Genomic DNA, 21,477 nt, shown 5'->3' on the forward strand with positions numbered 1-21,477 from the left:
GCTAATTACATCTGCAGTCAGCCAGGAGGCGTGTCTGCTGCAATGAGTGACGTTTGACTTAATTGGCTGGTGCTTAAATGAGAGAACGCAATGTAGCACAGCTAAGCAGCTCAGCATTCCTCATCTCAGCACTAGCCAAGTGCTCAGCCCAGGCCTTTGGAGATGGAGAAAGAAATCACCCCTGGGAAAGTTGTTGGAACCCAGGGGCCTGGAGAGAAGACCAGCAGAGACCACCTTGTGCCTTCCACATAAGAACGAGGCTCAGTGGAAAGTTAGCTGCCTTTCCTCTGAAGAACCAACAAAATAAATCCCCTTTTATTAAAAGCCAATCCGTCTCTGGTGTGTTGCATTCCAGCAGCTAGCAAACTAGAACAGGCAGCTTGGCAGTCCCTCAAAAAGCTAAATACAGAATCGTCATATGACCTGGTAATACTATTTCTAGGTATCTACTCAGAGGACATGAGGGCAAGACACAAACGGACATTTGCACACTAATGTTTGTAGCAGCATTATTTACAATTGCCAAGAGATTGAAACAGCCCAAATGTCAATCAACAAATGAGTGGCTAAACAAACTGTGGTATATACATACAATGGAATATTATGCAGCCGTAAGACAGAACATGGATGGACCTTAAGGACATTATGCTGAGTGAGTTAGCCAGAAACAAAGGGACAAACACTGTATGGTCTCACTGATATGAGCTGTCATTAATGAATGAACTTGGAGAATTTCATTGGTAACAGAGACCATCAGGAGATAGAAATAGGGTAAGATATTGGGTAATTGGAGCTGAAGGGATACAGACTGTGCAACAGGACTGAATGTGAAAACTCAGAAATGGACAGCACAATACTACCTAACTGTAATACAATTATGTTAAAACACTTAATGAAGCTGAATGTGAGAATAATAGAGGGAGAAGGGCTGGGGGCACAGATGAAATCAGAAAGAAAAATAGACAATAAAGACTGAGATGGTATAATCTAGGAACGCCTAGAGTATATAATGATAGTGACTAAATGTACAAATTTAAAAAATGTTTGTGCATGAGGAAGAACAAAGGAATGTCATTACTGCAGTGTGCTGAAAATAGATGGTAATTAATATTTTAAAATTTTAACTTATGTGTGAGACTAAAGCAAAAAATGTTTATTTGGTACAAAATTTATACTTTGACTAATGCATTTCCTAATATAACTTATGTAGACAGTTTAATTGAACACCATAAGTACATGGAACGTTGAATAGGACACGAGATTTTTTGGTTTGCCCAGAGTGATGCCCCGATAAATCCCAGAGCGATTTTTACAGTGAATAAAAAAGTATTTGCAAAGTCCCTTTCAGGGAATGGTGAGAAAGGGGGAAAATTCAGCTTCCCCAAGTTAAGATATTCTTACAAGCAGTGTGGACAACCAAAGCTATCGGCTGAGCCCCAAGTCTTGGGGTTTGTTCATGTGAAACTAACCCCACAAAGTACGGGTCAAGCCTACTTAAAATTAGGCCTAGAGTCACCCTCAAGAGAACCTCTTTTGTAGCTCAGATGTGGCCCCTCTCTTCAGCCAACACAACAAACAAACTCACCACCCTCCCTCTGTCTACGTGGGACATGACTCCCAGGGATGTGGACCTTCCTGGCAACGTTGGACAGAAATCCTGGAATGAGCTGAGACTCACCACCAAGGGATTGAGAAAACCCCTAGAATGAACTGAGACTCAGCATCAGGGGATTGAGAAAAACTTCTTGACCAAAAAGGGGAAGTGTGAAATGAGACAAAATAAAGTGTCAATGGCTAAGAGTTTCCAAACAGAGCTGAGAAGTTATCCTGGAGGTTATTCTTATGCATTAAATAAATATCACCTTGTTAGTCAAAATGTAGTGGAGAGGCTGGAGGAAACTGCCTGAAAATGTGGAGCTGTGTTCCAGTAGCCATGTTTCTTGAAGATGATTGTATAATAATATAGCTTTCATAATGTGACTGTGTGATTGTGAAAACCTTGTGTCTGATGCTCCTCTTATCTACCTTATCAACAGATGAGTAAAACATATGGAATAAAGAGGAATAATCGGGGGAACAAATGTTAAAATAAATTTAGATTGTAATGCTGGCGATTGGTGAGGGGGAGGGGTGGGGGTATGGCATGTATGAATTTTTTTCTGTTTTCTTTTTATTTCTTTTTCTGAATAGATGCAAATGTTCCAAGAAATGATCATGATGATGAATATGCAACTATGTGATGATATTGGTGAATTACTGATTATATATGTAGAACAGAATGATCAAAAGTTAGAATGTTTGCATTTGGTGTTTTTTTTGGTATTTAAAAAAACTTTAATTAACAAAAAAAAAGAATGCATGTGTTGTACGTTGTTTTGTCGATAAAAAATATTTCTATAAAAAAAACATTTCCATTTCTGGTATATTGCATTCTAGCAGCATTTAGCAAACTAAAATACTGTAGAACTATAATCCAGTAGCCTTAATTCTGGAGATGATTATATAATTATATAGCTTTATGGTATGACTATGTGACTGTGAAAACCTTGTAACTGACACTGCCTCTATCCAGTGCATGGACAGATGAGTAAAAGAATAAAGAATAAAGAAATAAATAATGGGGGGAGGTATGGAAGTTTTGGGTATTCTTTTTTACTTTTATTTTATTCTCATTTTTATTGTTTATGGAGTAAGGAAATGTTCAAAAATCGATCGTGATGATGAATGTACAACTACATGATGATACTGTGCATTGATTGCATACTTTGGATGATTATATTGGATGTGACTATATCTCAATAAAATTGCATTAAAAAAACAATGAGGGGGTTGTGAAGCTAGTTTAGTGATAGAATTCATGCCTGCCATGTGGGCTTCAATTCCCAGCCCATGAACTTCCCAAACAAACAAATGATAAAACCAAACCATAAAACAACAACAACAAATGGTGCTTCAATAAGGGGACAGTTGCATGGAAAAACGAACGTAATGTAACCCCTGCCATGCAGCATACAAACAAAAAAAAAAATGAGAATGCATAGCACACTACCAATCATTTTGTTTTACACGACCAATGCTCTGTGTCAAAATGTCCAGTGCAAAAAGTGAACACTATAAACTCTTGAATTAATAAGAATTATATTAAGAACATAAAAATGATTTTTAGTTTGGATTCATTACTAGAAATGGTGAAAAGGAAATTGCCTGCTATTTAAGAGTTTATGCTTATCAACTTGCTGAAAATCTGGTATAAGGGCTCACCTTTAGACTTCCTATTGAAAGGAAGTAGTCATATAGGCAAACATTACATTAACAAGTGTAAACTTTAGGAACATCTCAATATAGCCAAACAATAATTAAAATAATACCATATTATTTGATATTTCTACGTAGATCTAAGTCTAATACAGACCTTAAAGGTATTATATAAGTTGATTTCCATCATGGCTAATCATTAACACTATCCATGTTCTGTCAAAAATTATAAATGAAAGAATCATAATAAAGAAGACGGGCTAGGAAAAGAATCAATTTCTATTTGGTGGCCAGAGGCTATGTTACTCATATACAGGAAAGAATTCAAAGCAAGTGAAAATGGTAGCGTATACATTGAATGTGGTAAGTAGAAGGTAATTGTTGACTTTTAAAAATACAATTCAGGTTTGGTTAACAGATGTTGGTGATGGTAGCACAATACTGTGAATGCAACTAATACCCATGAATTGTACACTTGCATGTGGTTAAAATGGGAAATTTTGAGTTGTTCATATGTTATTAACAATAATTTTTTTAAATACAATTCAGTAGAATATGGATGCTAGATTTAGGGTTTAAGAAATGAATGGGAAATGGAGAATCAAGGTATTGAGTACTTAGAGCACTCATTTAAGAATTTGGCAGGGAAGGGAAAGCAAAAAATAGAATGGAATTTAAATAGGGGGAGGAGGATCAAAAGGAGATTATTTTTCAAGAGAAGGGAGCCTGAATATGTTTGCAGGCAGTGGAGAGTAATCCAATGGAGAAGAAAAAAAGGGATATTTTAGAGAGCAAATATAGGAATTTTTATCTCCCAGATGTTTTTTAATATATTTATTTAAGGCCTAAGATATATAACCGTATTATTTACACCAGTTTAATTAGAATTAAAATTTGTATAAATTTAGTAGGAATTAAAACTGCTGACTACCAAAAAGCTCTAAAAATGTCCAGTGCAAAAAGTGAACAATAAAGGCTAAAAAAAATTTCTGCCAGCCCCATCCATTTTTCCACTTGATTACAGACCCATGAACTTTGTGGACTTAATTCAGGATAGATCCAAAAATTGAATGGAAAAATTTCAATTTAGAATATATAGACAAGGACAGATAATGAGATAGGGTTGGAGTTAAATTACATCTCTGCTCTTCATTGAGTAGGTTATTGGTTAAATTGAGTGCCAGCCCCAGCCTCAAATCTCATTAGCTTAATGGCCTATTCCCCTGGACTAACTATGTAAGGTTTATGTACTAATGACCCCAAAGGAAAAAGAAATCTGGGCATATAAAGATTGGATGGGTTACAATAAAGTGAATGGTTTATCAATTAAAAATTGATAAAATAAGCCAACAGCAGCCATAGGACATGACCTGATGGAAATGGTCCTTGAACAAGACTATTCTATCAGTGAAGAGTAGGATAGAATAGATTGGGTAAAGATACAGGCAGATTAGTAAAGTTCTTGCTCTCTTCTTGATATGAGGTGATAAGGGTCAGAGGTCAAATTGATAATTGTTAATCAAAAAAAATTTTTTTAATTAATTAAAAAAATTAATTTCAAAGTACATTTTAATAAGTACTTACAAAACAAACTTCAAAGTATGGCATGGGTTACAGTTCTACAATTTCAGATATTTCCTTCTTCCTGCTCTAATATACTGGAAACTGAAAAGAAATATCAATATAAAGATTCAGTAGTCATACTTGTTTGTTAAATCCTATCTGTTCTATTACAACTCCTCCCTCTCATTTGATCCTTCTCTCAATCTTTAGGAATATTTGGGCAATGATCATTCTAATTTCATGTTGAGAAGGGATACTGACATCATGGGGTAGGGGGATGCAAGTGGTTGACGTTCTTGGAGAAACTGGTACCTATGGATTTCAGAGTGTTCTAGTTTGTTAGCTGCCAGGATGCAATATACCAGAAATGGAATGGCTTTCAAAAGGGGGACTTTAGTAAGTTGCTAGTTTACAGTTTAAAGGCCAAGAAAATGTTCCAATTAAAGCTAGTCTATAAAGTGTCCAAATTAAGGCACCAACAAGAGGTTACCTTCACTCAAGAAAGGCCAATGAAGTTCAGGGTTTCTCTCTCAACTGGAAAGTCACATGGAGGTCATGGTGATGTCTGCTAGCTTCCTCTCCAGTCCTCTTGCTTCGTGAAGCTCCTCGGGGGTGTTCTCCTTCATCTCCAAAGGTCACTGGCTGGGGGACTCTGTGGCTCTCTCATCATTCTAAAAAATGACTGTCTCCAAAATGCTTCCTCTTTTAAAGGATTCCAGCAAACTAATCAAGACCCTCGTGGAACGGGTGGAGTCACATCTCCCCCTAATCAAAGGTTAATACCCACAACTGGGTATGTCACATCTCTGTAGAGATAACCTAATCAAGTTTCCAACTTACATTACTGAATAGGAATTAAAAGAGATGGCTATTTCCACAAGATTGATTGGGATCAAAACATGGCTTTTCTAAAGCATATAAATCCTTTCAAACCAGCACACAGGGTTTCTCTGGCATAGGAACAGTTTAGAAGTTTTACGTTTCTGAAAAATAAACTGAGTGAAACTATTATAGAGTCTCACATAGAGCCTTGGGTATTCTTTAGGGTTTTCAGGAATACTGTTTGGTTAGGGCTTGGTATACTATGACAATTTGTAACATCTAGCTAAAGCTTGCATAAGAATAACCTCCAAAAGAGCTTCTCCATTCTATTTGAAATCTCTTAGCCACTGCAACCTTATTTTATTACATTTCTTTCCCCTTTTTTTTGTCAAGAAGGCAATAATTGTTAATTTTATATCACTGGATATAAAATTGTAATAACGATTTGAGGATTGTAGTAGAGTACTGGACTATTTCCTATAGGATGTTGTTCCAGTTTGCCTGGTGCTGGAATGCAACACACCAGAGACGGATTGGCTTTTAATAAAAGAGGATTTATTTTGTTAATTCTTCAGAGGAAAGGCAGTTAACTTTCCACTGAGGTTCTTTCTTACGTGGAAGGCACAGGATGGTCTCTGCTGGTCTTCTCTCCAAGCCCCTGGGTTCCAACAACTTTCCATGGGATGACTTCTTTCTGCATCTCCAAAGGCCTGGGCTGAGCTGTGAGTACTGAGATGAGGAATGTCCAGCTGCTTAGGCTGTGCTACATTGCGTTCTCTCATTTAAGCACCAGCCAATTAAGTTAAATGTCACTCATTGTAGCAGACACGCCTCCTAGCCCACTGCAGATGTAATTAGCAACAAGTACCATTGGCTTATGTCCGCAGCAACAAAACTAGGTATGCTCACCTGGCCAAGTTGACAAATGAATCTAACTAACACGGATGTATTACTTCATTTTTACCTTATATTATACTTAATAAATACCAAAGCATGATCACATTTTACTTTCATTTGACTCTCACAAAAACTTTGACAGAATGGAAGTTATTAATACAGGTTGATCAAAGAGGTAAGTAACTCAGATGTAAGCAGTTTACTAAATTAACTCATTGAGTTCCTACTGTGTGCCAGGCAGTAATCTATTTAGGGTTGTATATCTTGTTAATGTCTGAGCCAGAGTCAGAATTTTTGATCCAGGGTCATTGAGGGAAAGAGGCACATTGCATTCCTTTATGGCTGCTCTTCAGGGGGCCATATATTAAACCCTATTAAACCCATGCAAGTTTTGGTAAATACATGTGCTGCAGCGTACCAAAAACATAAGCTTTTAAGTATGATTATAAAGGAAAGATTTTCATGTTTGTTTACCTTGGGCACATAGCAAATCTCATACATTTTTATGGATGAGGATGATGTATATATTTTTAAATACCTTCATTTATGGTTGAAAGCCTACCCATAGGAAGTAAAGTATGTGTCAGCAACCATGTATAAAGCATAATATTTTATGAAACAATTTTAAGTTTAATAGCTGTACAGCTTGATTACTTTGCATTCTTTAAATAATTTGCAAGCAAATAGATGCTTTATACTTCACTCATATAGACATCAGAGCATGAGTTATACTAGACATGAGCTAAAAAAAAGTTCAGATAAAACCTAACTTAAAAAAAAGTAAAAATGGGACCTTGATTTGATCAAACCCTATTCTGAAAGAGGTCTGAAACGTACCTCTGTTTTCCAAAAATAATGGAATATTTGGAATATATAAGCAAGAATTAGTTTCTTCATGGTCTACTCAGAGTTTATTTTATAGAAAAAAATTTTGCCTATTTTAGAATGGATATGTGACTTTCTTCTTTTGACAAGAATACCTCCAATATGTTCAAGTCCTTAAACAAATTTTCTTAGGATCAACTTGCTTTGATTTATTATTGAAAACTCTAGGTGCACACATACATGCATATATGTACTTGCACACATATAACCAGATCCCAGTTTTTGAATTTTGAAATTATATTTTTAATGGTTATTGCAGGGAGATTAACGAAGATTGGGGAAAAAGTAGGGCAGAAAAAGTGTGTTTTCTTCACAAGTCCCAATACTAGGAGCAAAAGTCATGCTTTTGGAGGATTTTACACGGTGCTATAAACACGGTTTCCATGATCCCGGTTCACATTGCCTTCTTGCTCTTTCAGGATGGAGAGTCTTGCCTTCTATGTTGCTGATGTGGTCAAACTAGTCAAGTGACTCCGCAGAAAAGGATCGTTCCTTAGTCAACCTGATGTGTCTGCCCTCTGTCCTTGAGTCACAGCCGTTGGCTCTGCAGTCCAGGGCCATAAGTCTTGAACCTTGAGCAGAGCCAGGACACCAGCATCTGACGCATCATAAACGGAAGAGTCAAAGTAGCTCCTCTGCAGGGTTTCTTTGTTGAGCAGCGATGAGCTAAGAGGCAAGGCCATGAAAAAAGAGAATATTCATTCCGGGTCTTAGGGTGTGTGGCACTTTATAGGTGTTTCTTTCCATCTTTCAGAACGAGATGGGAAACCTGAGGAGGGCTACTTGGGCTAGCCACCTCCAAGTGGCAAATAGTGATGACACCATCAGATAAATCACCAAGCACGTGCTGTCAATGGCCTGTCGCTAAATTCACATGCCTTAGCCCCGCGCGCCATCCGGAAAGCCCTGAAACTAAGGGCTCTTCATCCATTCTGGCAGCATCGCCAATTCGTGGGAGCCAGAGTAACAGGAAGAGACCCGCGCGCGGGTCCCCGCCTCTTCTAGGCCGCGCGCTGAAATCAAACGCGACGCCGACTCGTGACGGAAACGCCCGTGCACTCCGGTCCTCTGGGGAACTAAGACTCCGCCGCCGCCCGCCAGATCCAGCCCGCCGTCGCGGTACTGGGCGGGGCCGCCTTGAGGCAGCACCGAAAGGGGAGCGGAGGAGGAGGAGATGCCGGAGGCGCGCTCTGCGCAGGCGCGCGGCGCCCCGCCCCCCTCCCCCCGGCGTCTGCTCCCCGGCCGGCGGCGCGGGCCCTCCCACTCTCCCCGCGCCGCCTCACGGCCCGGCCCCGGCCCTCGCTTCACCCCGACGCCCCGGCGTGCGCGTCTTCCCGCCGGCCTGCAGGCCGGGCACCTCCGCCCGCTTCCCCGCCGCTGCTCCTCGCGGCCCCGGATCGCGTTCACGCTGTCGCCCGGGCCGGCGCGGCCGCGGGCAACCGCTCCCCCTCCCACACCTACCCCGCCCCCTCCCCGCCTTTTCCGCCCTCCTGTCCCCCTCCCTCGGCCGGCTGCCGCTGCTCCCGATGAGGTGATGGCAACGGCCAACTTCGGCAAGATCCAGATCGGGATTTACGTGGAGATCAAGCGGAGCGATGGTGAGGCGCGCTGCGGGCCCAGCCGGCCCTGCCCGGCGTTGGGGTTTCCGAGACGCGGACGCGGGCGCGGGCTGCCTCATGGATCGCGGTGCCGGGCGGTGGGGGCAGGCAGGCGCGGGCCGCGGCGCTTTTGTGTGTGGCGAGTGTGCGGGTGTGCGGGTGTGCGGTGAGGACGGCGGTGGGCTCGGCCCCCGGCGGCCGCTGCGGGGTGGGGGTGGGGAGGCTCCCTGAGGAGGGCGTGGGGGCTCGGGGGCCGCGGGTCGGCGCGATGGAGGGTCTCGGGGCAGAGCCAGCAGGCGGCCCCTTGGCTTCTGCGGCCATCTCCATCCTCCCGGCGGTTCCGTCCTGGGAGGGAACGGGCTTGGTTAGGGATGACCGTGCCGCCCGTTTCCCCCTGTCTTTGCGTTTTACCGGCCATACATCTGACGGGGGGTGGCGGGGAGCACTAGGGATTTCAGCTTTTCGGGAACCGACTCCTGGTCCGGAGGCCGAGCTGGGGGGTGGTCAGGACCGTTGGTGGTTGTCAGGCCTCTTCGGCTCTCGTTTCTGGACCATGTTTCTTTTTTTTGTGAGTCTTTTCCTCCGAGAAGAATGTGGAGAAGATCTTGCTCGGCCCCATGACCGGGGTGGGGGAGCAGTGGGAAGGAGAGGGGAGCACACAGTCCCTGCGAGGGTGGGGGTGGGCGACCGGATGTTGATATTTTCACACCCGAGGAGGAGGTAACTGAGAGAAAAGTGGAAGGGAACGTGAAGACACATGCCTTATTTATTTTTTTTTAAAGCCTCAGGCTTACATATCTTTCTGTAGATTCCTCTTGGGGAAAATGTCGTTCATTAGCTTCGAGTGAAGCGTGAGTTGTGCCAGCCAGATTTGAAAATAATGTATATTGTAAGGGAGGAAATACCTGGAGGGAGATAGGTAAATTTTTTTTTTTTTTCAGTTTGAATATTGAAGGGACTACGGGTGTGCATGCAGGGGTGTGCGGTTTCTCTGCCTATCTATACCCATTTTTTAAATTTGTAGTTCATTTATTTTCACTTAGCCTAGTCAGTAGGAGCATTGCTGTCTCAACCACATTCTCTTGGTATCTACCAAGTTTGACCGAGTTATGTGAAGCTAGATTGAATTTTATCTATGTATCAGAAGACTGTGTAGCTAATGATTTTTTTCCTTTATCATGTTCGAGATAATCTGTCTCAGCAACTGGAAGAATCATTGTCCTGTGTGTGAAAAGATAAATTATACCATGTGGAACATTGGCAGTTACTAATAACACTAGTGAGAAAGAGATGTCTGCTTTACTTGGGTTGGCATTTCTTTATATTTTCTCTTGAAACTACTTTCCTGATAACAGTGTTGTTAATGTAATTTCTTAATTAGGTGAATATCAGTTTCCTGTATACTAGCAAAAGTAGGATTTACATATTATGTTTTAAATTTTGGGTGCAATACATTCGTTGACTGTTTACGTTCTTATAAGCCTTTAATTATGACTGTGTGTCAGATGTAAAATCTGTTATCAGAAGAAAGTAGAATTCCTATTACAGTCAAGAGGGTGGTGCATTTTTCAAGGTTTTTTTTTTTTTCTGGGCTGACATTTTTTATTTAGATGTATTGGGCTTGAAGTAATTTTGATTCTTTTGGACTTTTAGGACAGAGGCTTTTAGCTCCTTCCCTACTTCAGCTTATATCAGAAATTCCAAGAAATATGAGACCTTTGTGTTTTTACATATGTGCTAGTAAACTAAAATTATGCTTAAAAAGCAGCTTTCTCATAGTAATTGTAAAGGGTTTACTTACAAGGTATATTATCCTAAGTTATAGCTATGTAATACTGTGCATATTTATGGTGCTCAGATGTGAAATGGAGTTGGTGGAAGACAACAGATAGAGATCTTGTGAAGAAGGGAATGATTATTCCCATTAGATGGTTGTATTTCTCAATAGGAATTGATTTCTTAGAGACGCCTCTCAATTTTTTCCTTTTTCACTTTAAAGAAGCTGTTTCGCTTCCTCCCACTACTTCAGCAGATCAGTATTGGATAAAACATAATGGTTATTGTAACAAAAATAAGCTTTGTAGTTGGATGAGCCCTAATTTAATACTTGAGACAATGGAAATCACATGTGTGAAGAAGGGCTGCTTGAGACTGCTATTAACTGGTGACTAGATGTTTTTCTGCATGCTTGCTGATAATGCTTGTCTCGGTTTCAGACCATGCTTTTTTCATCAGTAGTGCTCATATATTAATAAAACATATTCCAAGGACAAACAGGGAAACCAAGATGGGCTTATTCCTGTCTTTCAAGATTTTGCTCAAAAATTAATCTGAATAAGTCTTAACTGATTCCTAAAACTAGATGGGCATTCTTCCCTTGGATTTTCTAAGTCACTCTGTATCTCTCACGAGACAGCATTTTCTTAAGTATTAATATTTGGGCACCGTTCTCTTAATATTATATTTTCAGACTGTACTAAAGGAAGAGATGGTATGGAGAATGCAATAGAGGGATGGTAGGTAATCCTACAAAGTGCCAAGGTATTTATTATAGCATTAAGATACTTACCTGAATTCGCTTTTGTATCTCCTTTGTGCCTAGCAGAGTTCCTTGAATATTTTAACTTTTTATTTGGAAATAGTAAATATAGGACAGTTGCAAAAATAATACAAACCTCATGTAGAGAACTTGAACATATTGCCAAGGCCCTCCGCATACCCAGATCTGTCAGTTTTAACATTTTGCTGCTCTAGTCATATCATTCTGTCTATCCATCTATATCTTCTGAACATTTGAGAACAAGTTGCACACATTATAATCCTAGAACATAATACTCCCATATTCATATCCATGACCTAGAATATTCACTTATGTAATCAACTTTAGTCCAGTTATCGAGTTAGCGAGTTTACATTCTATATTCCAACTTTTTCTTATGTCCCAATAATGTTCTTTTGAGCATTTTTTCCTCCATTGTTAGATCCTGTCCAGTAGTACATACGTATTACATTTAATTGTCATTATCTCTTTAGTTTATGTTTTCTTTTAATTGTGGAAACATACTTCATAAATCTTCCCATCCCAGTTCCTTCCAAGCATACCATTCAGTGGGATTAATCGCATTTACAGTGTTGCAATACCCTCACCACTATCTGTTACTAGAACTTTCCTTTCATCCCAAAGAGAAGCCCTATACTTATGCATTAACTCCACATTGCCTCTACCCCCCCCCCCAACCCCAGTAACCTGTCCTCTACTTTCTGTCTCTATGAGTTTGCTTTTTCTCTTATATTTTCTTTGTGGTTAACATGAAGCTTAAATTACACATCCTAGATCTATAACAATCTTGTTTGGTTTGATACTAACTTAACTTTAATAGCCTACATAAACTGTGTTTCTATATCCCTCCATTCTCCACTTTTATGTTTGTTCTTGTCACAAATTACATATTTATACGTTATCATATAATTATACATTATACGTCCAAGACCATTGATTTATCACTACATTCTATGCATTTGCCTTTTAGATCCTGCACGAAGTAAAATTTTGAGTTACAAATAAAAAATACAATACTACTGATACTTATATTTACCCATGTCATTGTCTTTACCAGACATCTTTTATTTCTTCATATGGCTTCGTTCACTTGTACCCTTTCTTTTTAACCTGCAGAATTCCCTTTAGCTTATATGCAAGCCTAGCTTAGTGGTGATGTAGTCCCTTAGCTTTTGTTTATCTGGGAATGTCTTAATTTTTCTCTCATTTTTGAAAGGCAGTTTGCCAGATATAAAATTCTTTGTTGGCAGTTTTTTGCTTCCATGTTTTAAATGTATTTTCCCACTGCCTTTTTTTTAAATTTATTTACATGGGCAGGCACTGGGAATTGAACCTGGATCTTTGTCATGGCAGGCAAGAATTCTGTCACTGAGCCACTGTTGTACTGCCCTTCCTACTGCCTTTTTGCCTCCTTAGTTTCTGATGAATCTCCTTTGTATGTGACATGTTGCTTCTCTCTTGCAGCTTTCAGAATTCTCTCTTTATCTTTGGCATTTGACAGTTTGATTATACTGTGCCACCGTGTATATCTACTTGGGTTTATTCTGCTAAGAGTTTGGTGAGTGTCTTGGATGGGTATAGTTGTGTGTTTGATTAAATTTGGAAAATTTCTGCCATTATTTCTTTGAATATTTTTTCTGTTCCTTTCTCTCTTTCTTCTGGGACTCCCACAATCATATATTGTATACTTGATGGTGTCCCACAGGTTCCTCAGTCTTTGTTCACTTTTCTTACTTTTTTATTCTTTTTTCTTCTCATACTGGTTAAGTTAAATGGTGTTATCTTCAAGTTCACTTATCTTTCTTAAGCCAGGTCCAGTTTGTTATTGAACCCCTCTTGGGCATTTTTATTTCTATTACTCTGGTCTCCAGCTCTGTTTGGTTCTATCTCATCGTTTCTTTCTCTCTATTGATAGTCTGTTTATGTTCATCCATCCTTTTCCTGATTTCCTTTAGTTCTTTGTTCATGTTTTTCTTTAGCTCTTTGAACATATATAAGAACATTTTTTAAAAAGTCTTTATCTGAAAATCCCAGGACCGATCCTCTTTGTTGATGGCTTCTAATGCTTTAATCTTCTCTTTTGCCTCGAACATCACTTCCTGTTTCCTTGTATATTTTGTAATCTTTTGCTGGAATTTGGACATTTTGATATTTTAATGTGTTACTGCTGTAGTGTAGACTTGGAGGTGTCTTGTCCTTTAAGCGTGTGTCCACTGTGACAGAGCTTTCCTTGAGTGCAGGAGCTAACAAAAAAGAAGAAAAGAAAGGGAAACAAGAAAACATCTTTCCCAGTCTTTTGCAGATTGACTTCTTGTAGGGTTTATCCTTTAGTGAATTTAGAGAATAGGTTCAGGCCAAAGCTTAGGGGTCTCTTTGGTTCTTTTGGTGTCTTGAGCACGCTCTTAGCTATGTGCATTTGGCTCTAGTAATTGCCCCATTTACACTTCTGAATGTCTTCTTTTCCTAGGATAATTTCCTCATCGTCCAGGGTACTATACTCTGTGTGCTATAGCCAGCAGTCCTTTGCTCCAGGGATCCACTTGATTGCTCTTTCACAGTGTTTTATAAGAGAGCTCTGTGGGCTGCTTTCTACATATAGGGCATGTTCTGAGATGGCGAGTCCCTTAGGCCACACCAGATAGGTCGAGCCAGGCATACATGCTCCCAGTAAGTGCTTGAGAATTACTCTACTCCCTTGGAAGCAGGACCAGGGTTCCTGTGAGATCCTACAGCTTTCCTGATAGGCACATGCCCTGTTACTACAGTCCAGTTAAACAGTTTTAACTGTTTCCTGGAGTTTTGAGAAATATGTTCTTGCCAGTTATTGCTGGTTGTTTAAAGCTTCTGTGTGGAGACAGAACCAAGAAGAGTCTCACTGCTCCATCTAGATCGGAGTGGGCTCTCTATATAAACTTTTTGAGTGTATCATTCATTATTAAATTTTTTTTTTAATGTAATTTTAGTTACCAGGAAACAAAACCCTTCCACCCAAACTTATTCTGTATTGCTACTTCCCTATCCTGGCCCCTACTACCCACTTGCCCCTTACTTCAAGGGGCAGAGTCCATTAAAATTGAGCAAACTGCAGAGGCTAACTAACCTGACTTTTCTAGTATTCTAAACCTAGAAGCAGCAGGGGGTTAGGCTTGGATTGTTCCCAAACCCAGGAGATAACCTGGTATGAAATTGTAGTGATTCTGGAAATGTGTACTCATATATAATTTATTTTCTTGCATTTGCCTTCCTATAACCTTTCTAATTCAGTTCCTTTTTAGAGTCCAGTGATGTAAAAACTGCAGTCTTTCCGATATGTGGCTTGGGAGAAGGACTTTTCTCCCAAGTCCTTCTTGGGAGAAAAAAGCTGCAGTGTTTAAACATTATTTCTTATCAGTTCTGCAGTGGCTGTGACTACTCTTGGAGACTGGGGAAGGGATGAGAAATGTTGAAAATTTGGAAGCTACAGCTAAGATAGAATTGTTCTTTGGGGCCTCTTAGTCACAGTATTGATGTATGTGGCCTGAAAGGAATCATAGAATATTTTAACTAGAACAATCTTTGGAGATTAATCCAGTCCTCATCTTTACAAGTGTGCAAAGAGTTCAAAGTGATCATCAGCAACTTGTCTAGATTCATAGAGCTTGTTATTGGCAGACAGGACCTTATCTTGCATAGCATAGGCTCTTAAGAACTTGGCAGTAAAGAGTGAATTCTGTTATTTCAGAACCATTGCACCTTTTGGTGGGAGGGGGGGACCACGAGAGAGCAGTGTTATAGAGCTCCACTGGAATGATTCCTTGTAAGAAGTGATATGTGATATGTGACTAGGTCGCAACACCAAGAATGTGTTTAGAATTGTGAAAGAAAAATATTCCTGTTTCTTAATTAGAAAAATATTCCTGTTTCTTAATTAAACTTTTGTTAAAAGAGTGCTTTTTATTAGCACTTGAAATTGAGGGGAAATTGAAGTAGTTAGGAATTTTGAAGCAATCTTTAGAAAAGATTTTAAATGGCTTATGTCTCTATATACTTCGCCACATTTGTTCTTCTGCTAGTTCCTCTTTTTACATGTCATTGTATAGATTGTATAGTCCAATTTGGAGATTGGAGTGTAAATTTAGGCAATAAAAATGCTGATGTTATTCTTTAGGTCCAATTATGTAGCTCTGATTATTGGCAGGGGAGGAGGAGTTGGATGGGGGAATTTGCAGATTGATAATTTCCTTTTGCATGATGATGAGCATGATAATGTTTCCATATATGTATTTGTTGGGCCTTCATAGTTTTCTGAGTTTTGTTTAATTGGATCCTCACAGAAACCCTCTTAGATAAGCAGGGTAGGAAGGTGGCAGATCATTGTTTTCACCAGTGAAGAATTTGAGGTTGGTAGGTTTCTCTCTAGAAATCCTTGGTTGGGGTGCATGTGGATCAGAATTTGACTAGAGATATGATGTCGCCCATATTTTAAAACTTCAACTACTGTGCGAGACCAAAAGAAGAGATGTTTGTTTGGTGCAAAATTTATATTTTGGGTAGTGCATCTTATTTAACGTGTATGGTCAGTTTATTCAAACATCATAATTACATGTGATCTTAAATGGGGCATGAGATCTTGTTGGTTTGTACAGGTTAGTGTGATGTCCCCATACATCTCAGAGTAATTTGGGCAGAGAATTAATAAGTATTTGCAAAATCCCCTTGGGGGACTGGGGAGAGAGGAGGAAATATTCGACTTTCTCATCTGGGAAATTGCTGATACTCTCGCAAGCAGTGCAGATGACCAGTTCAATTGACTGATCTCTTGTTCTTTGTGGTTAAACTCTATGAAATTTATTCCTCCTATTCCTGCAAAGGAGACGCTAAGCCTACTTATGATTATGCCTAAGACTCAACCCCCCAGAAAACCTCTTTTGTTGCTCAGATGTGGCCTCTCTCTAAGCCAACTCCATAGGTGAACTCTGCCCCACGCACCATGTGGGACATGACTCCCAGGGTTATAAATCTCCCTGGCATCGTGGAACAGAACTCCTGATAGGAGCTGGGACCCAGTATCATGGGATTGAGAAAGCCTTCTTGACCAAAAGGTGGAAGAGAGAAATGAAACAAATCAAATTTCAGTGGCTGAGAGATTTCAGAGTTAGAGGTTATCTTGGAGGTTAATCTTTATGCATTATATAGATACCCCTTTTTAGTTTATGGTATATTGGAGTGACTAGAGGGAAGTACCTGAAACTGTTGGACTGTATGCCTGTATCCTTGATTGTTGAAGACAGTTGTGTCACTATATAGCTTTTACAATGTGACCATGTATGTGATTGTAAAAACCTTGTGTCTGGTGCTCCTTTTATCTAGGGTATGGACAGATGAGTAAAAGATAAGGATAATAAATAAATAAATAATAGGGGAGAGATAAGGGGTAAAAAAAATTGGGTAGATTGATATACTAGTGGTCAATGAGAGGGAGGGGTAAGGGATATGGGATGTATATGTTTTTTCTTAGTGTTTCTTTTTCTGGAGGAATGCAAATGTTCTAAAAATGGTCATGGTATGGAATACATACTATGTGATATTATGAGCCATTGATTATATACTTTGGATGGAGTGTATGTTTGTGAAGATATCTCAATTAAAATATTTAAAAAATTCATTCACAGAAAATAAAAATTAAAAAATAGATGGAAACATTTTAGGTGTTAAGAGTCAGTCACACTTGAAATAATGGGCCAACTAATGGAAATAATTTATAACATTTTAAGAATGAGAATCACCCATAAAGGGTTGCAATTAAGGTAATTTTTATTCTTCATTTTGTCATACTTAGTCTGATAGCCAATATGATAGATTGGGGGTATGCTGACAAGAAAATTTTTTAAATGCGCTTTAGAGCAATGAAGGGGACTCAGATGTAAATGCTTGGCAACCTTAGCCACATTTCTTTCCTTTGGCTCATTGACATTTTTAGTTTATAATTCAAATGCCATATGTCTAGAAACTTCCTATTTGAGATCAGCCAGTATGGAATCTGCAGTTTACCTGTTCTGGTTGAATGATAGAGAATTCTGTTGTACAGTATGCACATGATATGTAGTTATTATGTTTCATCTCATGAAAAGTAAGTTGGGGTATAAACAGCATTAAACTTTTTTTTTTTGGTAGTGTTTTTAAGCCTGTAATTTACCGTGGACTCCTGAGGAGAAGTAGATAATTAGTAATTTCCTATATGATCTTTAGAAAATGAGAACAAATTAGAGTCCCTAATTAGTGAGGTATTTCTTGCGATTAACCACAGACAGCTCTTTGATGAAATACTGCTATTGGTCAGAACTTATGATTTTACAGTGAAGAAATTGACTTGTCATGTCTAAAGTCATATGTAAAGTAAATAGCAGCTCGAGATTAGAACACTGATTCCTCTACATTGTAGTCCTCAAAATTGTAATTCCTATTAGAGTTGTTTGTCTGCTATGAATGTTCCAGGCATTGGAAGTCAGATCATTAATTACATAATGCTTCTCTTTTCCTTTTTTATCATATACTTTGCCTTCAAGTGTTTTTAGTAATACAAGTAGTTGTATTGAATGACCACTTGGGACCTTTTCATCTGATGCCCTTAACGGTATATAGATAGAGAATTTTTCCCTAGAAAAGGTTACTGTGTCATTTACAACAAAATATTAAATAGCTGTTGCACTCAGTACATGCTCTGGCTCTATAATTTATCTTAGAAAAAAAAATCTGGTTATTTCCAATCTCTGCTATTGCCTAAGTTTTAAACCCTCCTCAGATACATGCTGTCATGTAAAAGGATGCTTCTTATCAGATGAGAACTATATTGTCTGGAAAATACAGCCATTTTATTATAACAACTTGCTAAGAATCTGCTGATATAATAGATCTGTTTGGGAGCCAGTTTAGATTTAGTGATCATTATTGTATAAAACTATTGTTTGACATTATTTTTTAAATTTATTTTTATTTTTTAAATTTTTATTGATACAACAACATACAAGCCCATACATTCTTAACATACAAGCATTCCATACATGATGTACAATCAGTGGCTCACAATATCATCACATAATTGTATATTCATCACCATGATCATTTTTTAGAACATTTGCATCACTCTAAAAAAAGAAATAAAAAGAAAAAAGATGAAACTCATACATACCATACCCCTTACCCCTCCCTCTCATTGACCATTGGTATTTCCATCTATCCAATATATGTAAGTTTGACATTATTTTGGTATTATATGTGGGTTGTATTGTTACCATTTTTCCCCCTATTATAGTATATATTGAGAGTTGACTATAGCATGGCCCTAAATATATGTGTATTTTCTTTGTATGCTCTTTGGGTTGCAATTTTATTAAGAGTAATGCATTGCCTTTAATCTTAAATTGCTCTTTGGAGCTTCTTTTAAGAGCTGTTCTTTAATTAAAAATAAATAGAACTGATTGTCACGGTTTGCCAAATCCCAACCAACATCATTCCTGTTGATCGTAAAGAACACCTACGGCTCTAACTGAGACTCTACAAAAGTTTGTTGTACTAAATTTACTTTCCTGAGATCCATAATTTCCAGAGGGTTCCTAGGCCAGATAAGTCCTGAAACCCAGAGAGGCCAGTCTCTCCAAGAATATCAACTAATTCCATCCCCTTGTTCTATATTGTTGACAGCCCTTTTCAGCGTGAAAAAATTAGAATGGGTATACATAGTCCAAATATCCCTAAAGATTGGGAGAAGAATCAAGGAGAAGGAGGAGTTATAACAGAAAAATTAGGATTTAACAAATGAGTATGACTGTTGAATCGTTATATTGATAAATTTTCAGTTTCCAGTGTCTTGGAGCAGCTAGAAGGAAAAACCTGAAATTGGAACTGTAACCTATACCAAATTTTGAAATCTGTTCTGTAACTACTTGTTAAAATGGATTTGAAATTTATTGTTTTTGTGTGTGTGTATATGTTATATTTCACAATAAAAAATGTTAAAAAAAAAAAAAGTAAATAGACCTTCTTGTTTTTCTCCTACCCCTCAGACCTTTCCTAATTTTTGTAAGTGCTTCTTTGTTTTTCCATGTCCTAGATGTTGGTGTTCCTCAAGGTTTGGTTCTAAACTTGGTGTACTTCTCACTTAATATTTTCCCTCTGGTTGAACTAAATGCTTCTCTTTAACCCAGGCTGTCTACAGGCATGTTTGTTTCTCTGATTACTGAATATTACTGAATTTGAGGTGTTTATGAGACAATCCAAGTGAAGATATTCAAATTCAATATGTCCAAAATTGAACCCATCACTTTCCACCCTCAGAAATCTACTTATTTTCTTCAGTATCTCTCTGTCACCATCGTACCCTATTGCCCAATCAGAAATCTAGATGTCTTTCTCAATTCCTTGTTCTTTCTCAACCCTATGTCCTATCATTAGATTCTCTTAATTTGACTGCTAAAGTATCTTTTGAATCCATACCCTGTTCCCATCTCTACCACTGTCACTTAGGCTAGAATTGTGTCTTGCTTGTACTTTTGCAAACGTTGATTGATTACTCTTTCAGGGTAATCTTCCAAACATATAAATATGAGCACCTACTTAAAACCTTTTCTGCTTCCTCTACTGCCTTCTGTATAAAGCCCAACTTTGGACCCTGAACAATCTTACCTGTCTTTCCAGTCTCATTTCTTGCTACGTATTTGAAGCACACTATACTCCAGATACACTGAACTCTTCCTGGAATGCTCCATTTCTATCTTATCTAGTTAACTGCTGCTTCTTTTTTATGTCTCTGTTAAACATCCCATCCTTAGGAAGGTTTTCCATGATTCTTATATTTACTCTGTCAAAACACTCATGGGATTGTATTATCTGTCTGGTCAGACTCAAGTTCCACTATATCCCTAGTGCTTAGCACTTCTGCTGAACCAATGATTAAATGACTTCTGGCTGTGCTACTTTTTCAGTACTCTGTCTATTCAAGTTTTGACATTCTAAAAAAAAAAAATTGATTTGTGTTGTTCATCTTCCAAACATCAAGAATATGATATGACAGGGTGCATGTCGTTGCTTTTAATGTACACCTTTAATTTTCTTTTAAATTTAATTACCTGTTTTGAATGGCAATATAGTCACATGGCTAATAATGAATAGTTCCAAAAGAATATGTGTTGGAAAGTCTCCATCCTACTCCTGCCTCCCACCCTCCTCCCCCAACCACCCACTTCTCCCAGGAAACAGTTGCTGTTGCTAGTTTCTTACATATTTGTACAGAGACACTTTTGCAATTTCAAGCAACTGAGTGTGTATGTATATCTAAATGGAATATAGAAAAATATAAATATTTATCTTCTGTCCTACAGATGGTATATGGTACACATTGGTGCTTCTTAATTTTATTCTTGGAAAACTTTTTTTGAGCATATAAATAATCTCATTTTTTCTCGTAGTTGCATTTTATTTTAGTTATTAAGTAAACCACAATTTATTTAACCAGTCTCTATTGATAGCATTTATGTTGTGCCTGACCTATAGGCTGCTAATACAGGTCATACTGTATTAAATTAGCATTGACCTTGTCATTTTATATGTACATGAATAAATCTAGTATTCTTATTTTCTATATTGTGATAGCCAATGTGAAGGATAAAGTACCAGAAGTAAAATCACTGGGTCATAGAGTTGTATATTTGTAATTTTGCTAGATCTTGCCAACTTGCCTTCAACAGAAAATGTGTAGATTACTTTTCTATCCACAAAAGTGTCTCTTTTCCTCATAACCTTTCACGTAGTATACAGCACATGCTTTTAAGATTTGCTAACTTGGATTATAAACTTCAGACTGTGCCTATAGAATGTTTTTTACTGAAATTAACTGATCTATAAGAGATAACATTCTTACCT

General features: G+C 38.4%; 1 protein-coding gene across 4 annotated transcripts in view; it reads left to right on the forward strand.

Moving 5' to 3' along the window:
- Positions 1–8,794: 8,794 nt before the first annotated feature.
- The window catches only part of KIF2A (kinesin family member 2A), an 87,170-nt gene continuing 74,487 nt past the window's right edge, over positions 8,795–21,477 (forward strand). For 2 of the 4 annotated variants that reach the window (XM_077117261.1, XM_077117265.1), the window contains exon 1: positions 8,798–9,020. In XM_077117261.1, the coding sequence (XP_076973376.1) occupies positions 8,957–9,020 (64 nt within the window). In that variant the 5' untranslated portion in view covers positions 8,798–8,956. Of the gene's footprint in view, positions 9,021–21,477 lie in introns of all 4 variants that reach the window. The other 2 variants (XM_077117262.1, XM_077117264.1) reach the window with 2 other exon arrangements.

Source organism: Tamandua tetradactyla, chromosome 9, assembly GCF_023851605.1.
Source record: "Tamandua tetradactyla isolate mTamTet1 chromosome 9, mTamTet1.pri, whole genome shotgun sequence".
Lineage (NCBI taxonomy): Eukaryota > Metazoa > Chordata > Mammalia > Pilosa > Myrmecophagidae > Tamandua > Tamandua tetradactyla.